We start from the raw sequence: 12,313 nt of genomic DNA, 5'->3' as shown, positions 1-12,313 counted from the left end.
AAGATATCATCACACAGTCCGTCAATATTGGGTAATACATCCTTGTGATGACTGTAAGGTTCGAATCTATATTTGGGTATACGTGTATTACTATACATTTTCAGAGTTATTTCGTTTAAGTACTATATATTTTGAGCAGCATTGCTTGCTTGCTTTCTTGCTTGTTTGCTTGCCTGCTTGCTTGCTTGCTTGGCTGCTTGCATGCTTGCTTACTTGCCTGGCTAGTGATAGGGTTGGTTTATTTTATGAGTAGGAGAAGGAAGAAAAAGAGGATGAAGAGGAATAATTAAAGTTATAAGCTGTTGATCTTCATTTGCCGATATCACTGTGCTCCCCTACGTGTTTTTACACAATAAAGGACTAACACTTGTAATCGTGAAAAGCCGCCTCGTTTTCGCATTGAAGTTTTCCAGGATACTTTATTCGTGAATGGTCTCTTTTTATCGTTTCATTATCATGCAAATGCCATAATCAGATTAGTGTCTCGATCTTCCGTTCAAACGATCAAAACAACAAACCACATATATGTATGACATGCAATAATGCAAAGATATATGTATATGACTAACTTTGTTTCTAGATGCATAAAAAGTCAGGGAGCGGTTGATATTTGCCCGTAAATAGCCTTCAAAGCTGAAAATGTCGGCGATCGAGCACCGGAAATGGCTGTTCGATGGGTTTCGCAAGTAGAAAATTTTTCACCAAATCAGCTCGTATTTGACATCGGTTTGGTATTCTAATGGACGATGGAGTCATTGAATGTGCAGAGAAGTGCTGTTTCGGGGGTAGAATAAATCGACCGAGCCTGTAGACGAAAGGCGGTCAAATATGCGAAAGTCAGTATGCCGAGAGCTGCCTACTGCGAACTGGATAGCAGACGCGGCACGTGTGAACGAAATTTCAGAAAAGCGTACATCTGTACAGTGCAGCAAAACGGTTCTGTGCATCATTGTCAATGTAAATAGTGGTCAACTTAGAAGCACACGTATTCTGTTGCCCTTATATAACGGCACTCACATTAGAAATGAGACGAAAAACCGAGGTCCCTTCGTGTACACTACATTGGGGTGTGCACGTTAAAGATCCCACGATTGACAAAAGGGTCTTTCCTGGCAAAATTGTATAGGCATAGATACAAATGTCCATCAAATACCCGTGGGACTTGGAATAAAGTTAAAAAAATTCCATCTCACACGGCATTAAGTCTCAGGAAACATGAATACACGCATGCAGGAAAAAAAAATATGGGTAGCGCCGTATGTATGGCAGCTCGCTTTCCCCGGGGAGAAAGCAGCCCGAATTTCCATGAGGGTAACCTCACTGGACTGTAAATCTTATCCAATCCAATCCAATCCAATCCAGAAAACGTGACTGTCCAGGCTATCCATGCTTGCAAGCTAGAAAGAGACACAAGAGGACATCTGCTCTTTACGTCTCCAGCACACAAATGTGTAAACATGAGGGCTAAAGGGGCACTGATACCATAGGGGGGGGGGGGGTTGCATGGTGAGATCCCTGGCCTCAGTGGAGGTGACACTATAGTATGACGGCATAATTGCGACACAAGTAAAAATTACATAGATCACTTCCACAGTGATAATTTACTCATTACCAATGACATGTATAAATATCAATGCGAAATTACCTATATAAACGCACAACTATGACTATTTCTAACGTCTGAGGCTGTTATGCAATCAGGAAAATTATCCAAAAGGAATATTTACTTCTATAACTGCAGCAGAAAGGATCTAATTCAACCCACAAAAGTGTTGTTGTTTTTTCAAACATGTAGGTCCACTTCTTGTGGGCGTCAGGTTTGCCTGACTACAGAGAATGCACCAGGGTGTATTTGCCGGTGGTTTTCTCGGATCTTGCTCCTTGTAAAAAAAACATGTTTCTGCATGATCTAAAAACAAACAGAAACGGCGACAGGAAATGCACATACATTTATATTATCACAGATATTTGTAACTTCTGGAGATTTTAGTAAATGTATAATATGTGGATATTACTAAGACTCACAGGTATATTACAATTGTTGTCTTAACATGTGTTTGTATAAGACCTCAATGAAATGAGTAATTTTACTTTTGGTGCTACTATGCTGCCATAGATCACTTTGGAGAGTTTCCTCTTTAGTCGGCTGGCCGGCAAAGTTACCAGCGGCAGAGTCCGCTGTATTATACAATTCGCGGCGGCCCTTTCACCCTTTCTTTGAAGGCCTACAAATCCTTCCCCGGTGAGTAGACAAGAAAGGGCATCCACTAATAACTCCCTAATGGCACCGCCATCTGCTGCCCTTGCGCTCACTCACCCCCCCCCCCCCCCCCCTCCTTTGAGATAACTGCTGCTCCACTGTCCCGTCAACACCTGGGGTGATTGACCTCACAGATTTGTTTATGCAGCCTTATATTTAAACAAGCACTGAACTGAGCTAACCTGTAAATGACGGGTACCATATGTTATCAACAGTTTTCTATTATTTCAACGAGTGAGAGAAGACTTGCCAACAGGCCAAAAAGAAACTAAGAGAGAGAGAGAGAGAGAAAGAGAGAGAGAGAGAGAGAGAGAGAGAGAGAGAGAGAGAGAGAGAGAGAGAGAGAGAGAGAGAGAGAGAGAACTTTATTTTACAAGGATACAAATGTAAGGCTAAGCGAGAGAGTTCTCGTGATTGTTTTAATTAAAAAACTCATTCATAAAACTAGAGACTATGTTTCTGATCAAAACGAATTATTAATCTGCTGTATCATTCGCTTGTCGGAAAGCTCGGCCTACGCGCATCTCTCAAATATGACCTTCTCTTGTCTACTGTCTCGGAAGATTTATTCTACTCCCAAATAGCACTTATTTGTACCTCTTTGTACCTTCGTCCTCTAGAATCCCGTACCCATACCAAAATATACGAGCTGATTTGGTAAAATAAAGCACATTTCTACTTACGAAACCCATTGAACAGCCATTTCCGGTGCTCGATCGCCGACATTTTCAGCTTTGAAGGCTATTTACGGGCAAATTAATATCAACCGCTCCCTGACTTTTTATGCATCGAGAAACAAAGTTAGTCATCGCTGCATCAGTAGCTTACCTTAAATCCCGACATAAATCAAACAATACCTAGAAAACAGACAAAACTTGCCTTCAAACGTGTCAGGCGCGGCCTTCGGCTTCCGCTCGGCCTTAATCAGGTTATCCCCCGTGGATATTCAATCAAAGTTTCGGCTCAGGCTCATGTGTATTCAAAACTAATTTGCATGTCAACCCAAATAGTACATGCATGGTTTAGGAACAAGCAAATATTACCTGTCTGTCTGTCTGTCTGTCTGTCTGTCTGTCTGTCTGTCTGTCTGTCTCTCTCGCTCACTCTATCTCTCTCTCGCTCTCTCTCTCTCTGTCTGTCTGTCTGTTTGTCTGTCTGTCTGTCTGTCTGTCTCTCTCGTTCACTCTATCTATCTCTATCTCTCTCTCTCTCTCTCTCTCTCTCTCTCTCTCTCTCTCTCTCTCTCTCTCTCTCTCTCTCTCTCGCTCTCTCTCACACTATTTTTCCCTACACGCACTAACCTAAATGCAGCGTATAAGTCTATAATTGAAATGTACTTACCTGTTTTTAGACAAACTGCCACCAATGCAGCAACAAGAAGCTGCTTCGTCGAGAGTTCCATCTTGCCAAGGTGAGAATGGCCGTGGCGTTGGTATAGAATGTCACAAAATCACCGTAAGCACGACGATGGTCAGGGTGTCGATGTCCAATGAAATCGTTTTACATACAACCCCGGGTCACAGTTTCAAAAAGTTTCTATTCACACATTATGCATTGGTTCCAGATATATTGATTTTTGTTTTTTAAGTGTTTAGTTTTCAAAGACCAAGAGTTGTCAATTGAACCTTTTTACATTGAAGTTTGATAAGTAATATAGGGTTTCACACTGCAAAAACAAAAATGGTCAAACTTTCACATCCTTATGTAGTCACACATTATGATCTTTGAATTTAGATTTAAACAGATATGTAATTTTCGACAACAACAAGAGCACCACTTGTTATCCGATGGTTCAAAAGATTAGAGCTCAGTGCATGATACTAGGAACAAAAACTGCAGAAACAAATTGGCAACAGTCACACACTATGTTGAAAGACTGAGTATCAAATGAAAGTTTCTGTAATTTAAAAAAAAGAAAACCAATAGTTGTCTTCCAAGAGTCTTAATTAGAATGAAGTTTAGTACTCGTTGAAATATTGAAAACTTTTTTTTAAAATTATTTTATGGTCACAGTTTTTATTTTTATTTTCTTTAGTCACACGAATAGTCAGCTCACTCCGCTTTCGTTGAGTAGGCATGCCGGGTATTTTCGTGTTTCCATAATCCACCGAACTCTGACATGGATTACAGGATCTTTTCCGTGCGCACTTGGTCTTGTGCTTGCGTATACACACGAAGGGGGTTAAGTCACGAGCAGGTCTGCACATAAGTTGACCTGGAAGATCGGAAAAATCTCCACTCTTAACCCACCAGGCGGCAGCGACCGGGATTCGAACTCACGACCTCCCGATTAGGAGGCCGACGTCTTACCACCACGCCACTGCGCCCGTCTGAGAGTGTGTAAAATGTATACTTTAAATACTAAATAAAGTTTGTTTTGTAGTTTTGTTTTTCAAATGTCTGTTAGTACCTTTCGACTGAGATTCCTTTTCGTATACATTTTCCTTCTTTTCTTTCTGTTAGTCACTCGTGTTTTTTTCTTTTCCTTTATTTTTTTCTCAGTCTCTTTCTTTTCTTCTTATAATTCGTCTTCTCCATTGTAATATGCAAATCGTCTTGTGTATGTTATCATCCACATAACAATATCCTGTCAAAGCTAAGCATTCACTTTTGCGAGTCAAATTACATTGTCGTACCTTCTCTCCCAAAATATCAATCCATACTAACTTTTGCGCACGGAATGTAGCATCGACCTGCTATCGAAGAAATCCGTGTGAGTGTACAATTCCAAACGGTGCAAATAGATTTCTCGCAATGTTTACACGTTAAGACTGTTTCGTGGGACTGCACATAAACACAGAAAATGATATCAAAGATTCACAACACAACACGAGGAATCGTCTTTCAACGCCTGCGTGCACAGAACTGATGTTGCAGTTATGGTCTATGACGGCATATTAGTGACAAAAGTTAAGATTACATATACATATTACAGTTATCGTTGACAAATCAAAGAGGTCATGGGGATTTGTTTTAATTTTGTTTAACCGGTTATTTCGACACGAAACCAATGATTTAAAAAACACGGGAAAAAATATAAAAGGGAAAAGAAAAAAACACGCGACGCGTATGGGACTACGATAACAAGTGTACCGTTTGTCGAATAGCATGGTATGCCATGTTATTGTTCCTATTCTGATTGTTTGGCAACAAAGTTTGTTTTTTTCTAGATATTTTTCCACGAAACACAGTTGGGAAAAGTTCAACAAAGCGAGTAATTTCAAAGAAAAGTCAATGTTCCTGGTGGCTTTGTTTGTTTGTTTGTTTAATTCCCAGCCGACCACGAAGGGCCATATCAGGGCGGTGCTGCTTTGACATATAACGTGCGCCACACACAAGACAGAAGTCGCAGCACATGCTTCATGTCTCACCCAGTCACATTATTCTGACACCGGACCAAGCAGTCCTAGCACTAACCCCATAATGCCAGACGCCAGGCGGAGCAGCCACTAGATTGCCAATCACTGATTTTTTTCAAGCGTACGTATATGTTTAATCTTTATAACTATCAATGTTGGCACTGCCACGCCGACATTGCAATCAGCTGGGTTGCAATCATATTGCACGTTATTCATGATTCTGCTGCATTTTTATTGGGACGGGGGGGGGGGGGGGGGTGACAATCACTGATTTGTGCAAGCGTACATATGTATGATATATATAAATATAGCTATTCTGATGGACACGTGGGGGAATTCGGGGGCTGTGATTGGATGGTCTCACACATCCCTTTTCCGATCATCAAAGCATAATGCTACGGAAGTCGGCCAATTTTTGCCAATATCCAAAAGCATATTGACAATAACAAAGACGCATGGTTCCGGTTTCTTCCACGTGAATAAAGTACACGCATACCTCGCCAGGTTTGTTTCTGTGACTAGTCGACAGACGATGCAATTTGCTTTGTGTGTGTTTTTGTTGTTGCTTACTGTACATGACATACATTACGTGTAAAATCCAGTTCTTTAACAGGCAACAAACCTTGCAAATTTCCAGAAGCTGCAATCTGAAGCGACCTTATCTCTGAGTCTAGCAGACGATCTCTCCAATGTTTAACACAAAATCAGCAAACTCTCCTGTCACATAGAAAGTCCATTGTATAGTGCAATGTTGAAATGAAGTTACCAGTCTGAAACATTTAGTCGTTTCTTCTGAGACAATCCTTTTTCTCTTATCATCTACAGATGTACCGCAGTCTTCACCACGCGCATTCCCAACAGAAGTCAGACTTTGTATCACCGATTTTTAAAAAAAAGGAGATAAAACTGATTGTTCAAATTATCGACCCATTTCTCTCCTAAGCTGTATCGGAAAGGTGTTTGAAAAATGTGTCCAGTCACGAGTATTTGAATACTTAACTCTCAACAGCATTCTTACGCCTTACCAGTTTGGATTCATACCAAAAGATTCCACCACCTACCAGTTAATTTCTTTGTATAATGACTTGTGTAAATCTCTAGACAATAATATTCCTACTCAAGCCGTATTTTTTGACATATCTAAAGCGTTTGATAAAGTATGGCACAATTAGGGCCTCATTAGGAAACTGGAAGCAATCGGAATACGTGGACGGCTCTTAATCTGGTTCCAAGATTACCTCTCTGGGCGTAACAGGCAGTTGTTTTTAAAAGGAAATAAGTCAATATATTTACCCGTCTCAGCAGGAGTCCCACAAGGATCAGTATTAGGCCCTACGTTTTTCCTCGTTTATATTAACGATATAGTGAAAAATATTGAATCAGTTATTCAATTATTCGCTTATGACACAAGTATGTATTTATCCATTGAAAAGCCTGTTCTCAGAGCCGAGATTTTAAATTCAGACCTGAGTAAAATTTTTGAATGGGCAAAAAAGTGGAGAGTTCTTTTTAATCAAACTAAAACCGAATGATTAAATTTAGGCAGACAACAGAATCCGGATTTTACTGAATTAAAGTTTGGCGATAACACATTACAAGATATAGAAAAGCACATGCACAAGCACCTAGGTGTAATCGTTCATAAATGGGAGTCCCAAACAAAATCTATCGTAGCCACATGCCGCTTATAGATTTCTTGTCTGCGCTCATATAAATATAGATTAAGCAGAAAATCCCTAGAGAACATGTATAAATCATTCATATTGCCAAGTATTGATTGCGCAGACGTTGTATGAGAGCACGTGTTCAAAATTCTCATCGACCAGGTTGTGTCCGGGGCCTACCTGAATATGCCCACCAAATTTGAAGCAGAACCATCGAGAACTTTGGGCGTGCATGGCGAACACACACACATACACACACACACACACACACACACACACACACACACACACACACACACACACACACACACACACAAGTCGTATATAGATAGATATATAACTATCACTTTTGGAGCTAGTGCGCCGCCATAGCGATCTGGTGGTGTCAGAGTCTAATGGCGTCCACTTGTGACTTCCGTCTCATTAGGAGACACTCGGAACTCCTAGACACGGTTACGAAAAAATACCGACTACAAGTAGGTCACCGATGCCTGTACTAGCACTGCTAAGTAGATACCATCTTTTGGCCACGCTTTGCAAATTAATGTTGTCATGTTGAGAATGAAAGTCGCTTGTTCATTTCAATGCTTGACATTCTCTCAGGGTGCCAGGAGACTGGTTCCGTATAACTCTCACTTACTCTGTTACACATGTCGTATGCATTTAGAGCGCTTACTTCCCTTTGTCTATCAGATTTGTGATGTTGTTATTGACGTTTTTGGATAGCGCATTTTGTTGTCTTTTGTGTATGCGTATGTGACTATGTATCCTTCCCTATCTATGATCGAGTGCTCTTTCTGTTGCATAAAGCTTTGCACTTCTGTGGATGTTGAAAGTTTTTCATTCTTAACATTTTTTTTGTATAATGAAAGCAGCTTGGAAGACACCGATTTGTTTAGAGTATTTCGTTTTTCTCGTTGTTTTGTTTGTTTTAAATTTAGCTCATGTTTTTGTCGTTTTTCATCCTTTTTATATTTAGTCAAGTTTTGACTAAATATTTTAACATCGAGGGGGAATCGAAACGAGGGTCGTGGTGTATGTGTGTCTGTGCGCGTGTGTGTGTGTGTGTGTGTGTGTGTGTAGAGCGATTCAGACTAAACTACTGGACCGATCTTTATGAAATTTGACATGAGAGTTCCTGGGTATGAAATCCCCGAATGTTTTTTTCATTTTTTTGATAAATGTCTTTGATGACGTCATATCCGGCTTTTCGTGAAAGTTGAGGCGGCACTGTCACGCCCTCATTTTTCAACCAAATTGGTTGAAATTTTGGTCAAGTACTCTTCGACGAAGCCCGGGGTTCGGTATTGCATTTCAGCTTGGTGGCTTAAAAATTAATTTATGACTTTGGTCATTAAAAATCTGAAAATTGTAAAAAAAAATAAAAATTTATAAAACGATCTAAATTTACGTTTATCTTATTCTCCATCATTTGCTGATTCCAAAAACATATAAATATGTTATATTTGGATTAAAAACAAGCTCTGAAAATTAAATATATAAAAATTATTATCAAATTTTTTTTTTCGAAATCAATTTAAAAACACTTTCATCGTATTCCTTGTCGGTTCCTGATTCCAAAAATATATAGATATGATATGTTTGGATTAAAAACACGCTCAGAAAGTTAAAACGAAGAGAGGTACAGAAAAGCGTGCTATCCTTCTTAGCGCAACGAATACCCCGCTCTTCTTGTCAATTCCACGGGCACTGCCTTTGCCACGGGCGGTGGAGTGACGATGCTAAGAGTACACGGTCTTGCTGCGTTCAGTTTCATTCTGTGAGTTCGACAGCTACTTGACTAAATATTGTATTTTCGCCTTACGCGACTTGTTTAAATTTTGATTTCGTTGTTAACCACATAAGATCTAACTCATTGTTCCTAATTCTCGTACACAAAATTCGTCTTTGCGCAGAAACTTATGAGTTTCGCAAGCTCAAAGGATTTTGGAAGACGATTTTTCTAGGATTGTACGAAGCAAGTGAACTTTGTCTGTATCATTTCGGTGCATAAAGTGCATTAAATTCTTTATCCTCTCGGTGCATTAAAAACGGTGCATTATATTTATCCTCTTGGTGCATAAACGATAGAGCAATTTCAGTTTTTCTGACACTTGGGAGGCAGCACAGACGGGGATCACCGCGTCACACTGATACATCTTTCAAAAGAGGGCTAGCTTGTAAAAAGTGGTTTTCAACGGGGCTAGTGCAATCTCTGATCATAAGCAAAGAAATTACAAATCCAAAGGCAAGAAACCGATGACACCCGGCATTAAAGTGTGTTGCATGCAGCATTCTCATTGTGAATTTAGCTGAATAAACTAAACGTGATGTAAGCCCGCTTTTTATATTTAGTCAAGTTTTGACTAAATATTTTAACATCGAGGGGGAATCGAAACGAGGGTCGTGGTGTATGTGCGTGTGTCTGTGTGTGTGTCTCTGTGTGTGTGTGTGTGTAGAGCGATTCAGACTAAACTACTGGACCGATCTTTATGAAATTTGACATGAGAGTTCCTGGGTATGAAATCCCCGAAAGTTTTTTTTCATTTTTTTGATAAATGTCTTTGATGACGTCATATCCGGCTTTTCGTGAAAGTTGAGGCGGCACTGTCACGCCCTCATTTTTCAACCAAATTGGTTGAAATTTTGGTCAAGTAATCTTCGACAAAGCCCGGACTTCGGTATTGCATTTCAGCTTGGTGGCTTAAAAATTAATTAATGACTTTGGTCATTAAAAATCTGAAAATTGTAAAAAAAAATAAAAATTTATAAAACGATCCAAATTTACGTTTATCTTATTCTCCATCATTTGCTGATTCCAAAAAACATATAAATATGTTATATTTGGATTAAAAACAAGCTCTGAAAATTAAATACATAAAAATTATTATCAAAATTAAATTGTCCAAATCAATTTAAAAACACTTTCATCTTATTCCTTGTCGGTTCCTGATTCCAAAAACATATAGATATGATATGTTTGGATTAAAAACACGCTCAGAAAGTTAAAACAAAGAGAGGTACAGAAAAGCGTGCTATCCTTCTTAGCGCAACTACTACCCCGCTCTTCTTGTCAATTTCACTGCCTTTGCCATGAGCGGTGGCCTGACGATGCTACGAGTAAAATGGCATTGCGTTTCATTCTGTGAGTTCGACAGCTACTTGACTAAATATTGTATTTTCGCCTTACGCGACTTGTTTGTCTTGCTTTCTTCAGACACATTTTTAATTACAACAATGTATTTAAAAAATCATACCAGATGAACAAAACAGTTACTTTTATGAAGAAAAAATGTATATGCTTGTACCCTCCCTACTTGCAACAAATTCAATATGACACATGCATATTGCACATTATATGTACATGCATATTGTGCAGATAATGTATACGTATATACATAATTAATACAATAAATCTTCGGAATAATCCAATCACAAAAATCCTTTTGCACCGATTTTACAAGTCAGCAGACCACACCGACACATATTTGTCATAACTGACAAACAAACACACCGTCTTTCTCATTGCGTAGGGAACACAAACAAACTGTTGCAGAAAGAACACAATCCTTGCAAGTTTCACAACGCAGATCACTCCTAGTATATTGTGCTTATTAAGGTATCTGCGACGTTCGAATAAGACGTACCATTCAGTTCGTAATCATTAGTTTCACACTGACCGGTGCACTATATCCGCCCTCTTGTTTTCCAAGTCTGAACAAGTTCATTGCACTGATAATCGCTTTGATAAAAACGAATTGTGTGTGTGAGTGGGATACGGATACAAACTTGATATCATTTCCCCATCAAATCAAATACCCCCTCTCATTTTGATAACAGTTATTATCAGCAAAAAGACAAATAAATTATGTCCTTCTAATTGACTCCTGCACGTTTTTGTAAAGTGTCGAGCAGAGTTAATTGTGTGGGGACGATCAAAAGCAGAAGTCTTCACTTTAAATTTGTGGTCAGCTCAGAATTTCTTTTGCTGGTGTACTTGTGTGCCGTTAGTTCCCTCGTCCGCCTGCCCCCCCCCCCCCCCCCCCCACCCAACACACCTCTCTCTCTCTCTATCGTTCTCTAACGTTCTCTATCGTTCTCTCTCTCTCTCTCTCTCTCTCTCTCTCTCTCTCTCTCTCTCTCTCTCTCTCTCTCTCTCTCTCTCTCTCTCTCTCTCTCTCTCTCAAAGTAAATGAATTTGCTCATCCAAAACATTTCTCACCTAGCCCAACCCCCTGTCCCCCTTTGACAAACTCTACCACTGGTCTTTATAAACCTTAGTGCTAACATACACCAACGCATACTCTCACATATCTATCATACGCTTCTCCGTCCATCTAGTCGAAGCAAAGTCCGGCGTAGAGCGCAATCTCAAGTGAAATGCTTGACCCGATCTGCCATGCTGATTGCAACCGACACACATAAACACGCATGTATATAAAGACATACTGGCAACGCGCAATCTACTCAGTAATATCTTGTTCTCTCAGCTTCTTTCACTGAAGCGCAAGCCAAAACATGATGTTCTGTTTTTAAATCATTTTGTGGCTGTTATCTTTTTTCTTTCTGTCCGAATATTTGTTGGTAGGTTTTTAGTGAGATTCGGAGAGAAAAAAAAGTATAACAATGAGTTGAATTATCAACATCTACATTAAAGGCACAGTAAGCCTCCCGTAAACCATCACAGAGCTCCCCGAGCGTCTACATACAGTACAAGCATACTTCCATTTGAACGCTCACCGAACGGGAACATCCTGGCTGCTTTCTGTCGAGCGTGAGACATTTTCCAAGAATTTATTTTCGTAGACTTGTTCCGTTAACAACAACGGCGCCTCGTTTTTGCGCTAGACCTAACTTTTAAAATCTAAATAATAAATTGACAGCTTGTTACACAAACATTCTTTAATCATAAAAGAATTCGTTTTTCATCAAGACAAGATCAGAACAATTCGAAGTTGTGAAAGTTTAAAAAAAGAAAAGCCCGGAAGCAGGGTCACGCAAGGGTCGTAGCAGACGACGGCCGGTTTATC

The 12,313-nt window shown here is 39.7% G+C and overlaps 1 protein-coding gene across 1 annotated transcript in view; it reads right to left on the bottom strand.

Annotated features, from left to right (window-relative positions):
• Positions 1 to 10,968, bottom strand: part of LOC138946533 (macrophage mannose receptor 1-like) — an 86,806-nt gene extending 75,838 nt beyond the window's left edge. The window contains exons 1-2 of the mRNA XM_070317975.1: positions 10,736 to 10,968; positions 3,602 to 3,926 (exon numbers count right to left, since the gene is read on the bottom strand). Coding sequence (XP_070174076.1) covers positions 3,602 to 3,662 — 61 coding nt within the window. The 5' untranslated portion in view covers positions 3,663 to 3,926; positions 10,736 to 10,968. The remainder of the gene's footprint in view (positions 1 to 3,601; positions 3,927 to 10,735) is intronic.
• Positions 10,969 to 12,313: the final 1,345 nt, after the last annotated feature.

Source organism: Littorina saxatilis, linkage group LG14 (genome assembly GCF_037325665.1).
Source record: "Littorina saxatilis isolate snail1 linkage group LG14, US_GU_Lsax_2.0, whole genome shotgun sequence".
NCBI lineage: Eukaryota > Metazoa > Mollusca > Gastropoda > Littorinimorpha > Littorinidae > Littorina > Littorina saxatilis.
This window is presented reverse-complemented; position numbering and strand designations above follow the sequence as displayed.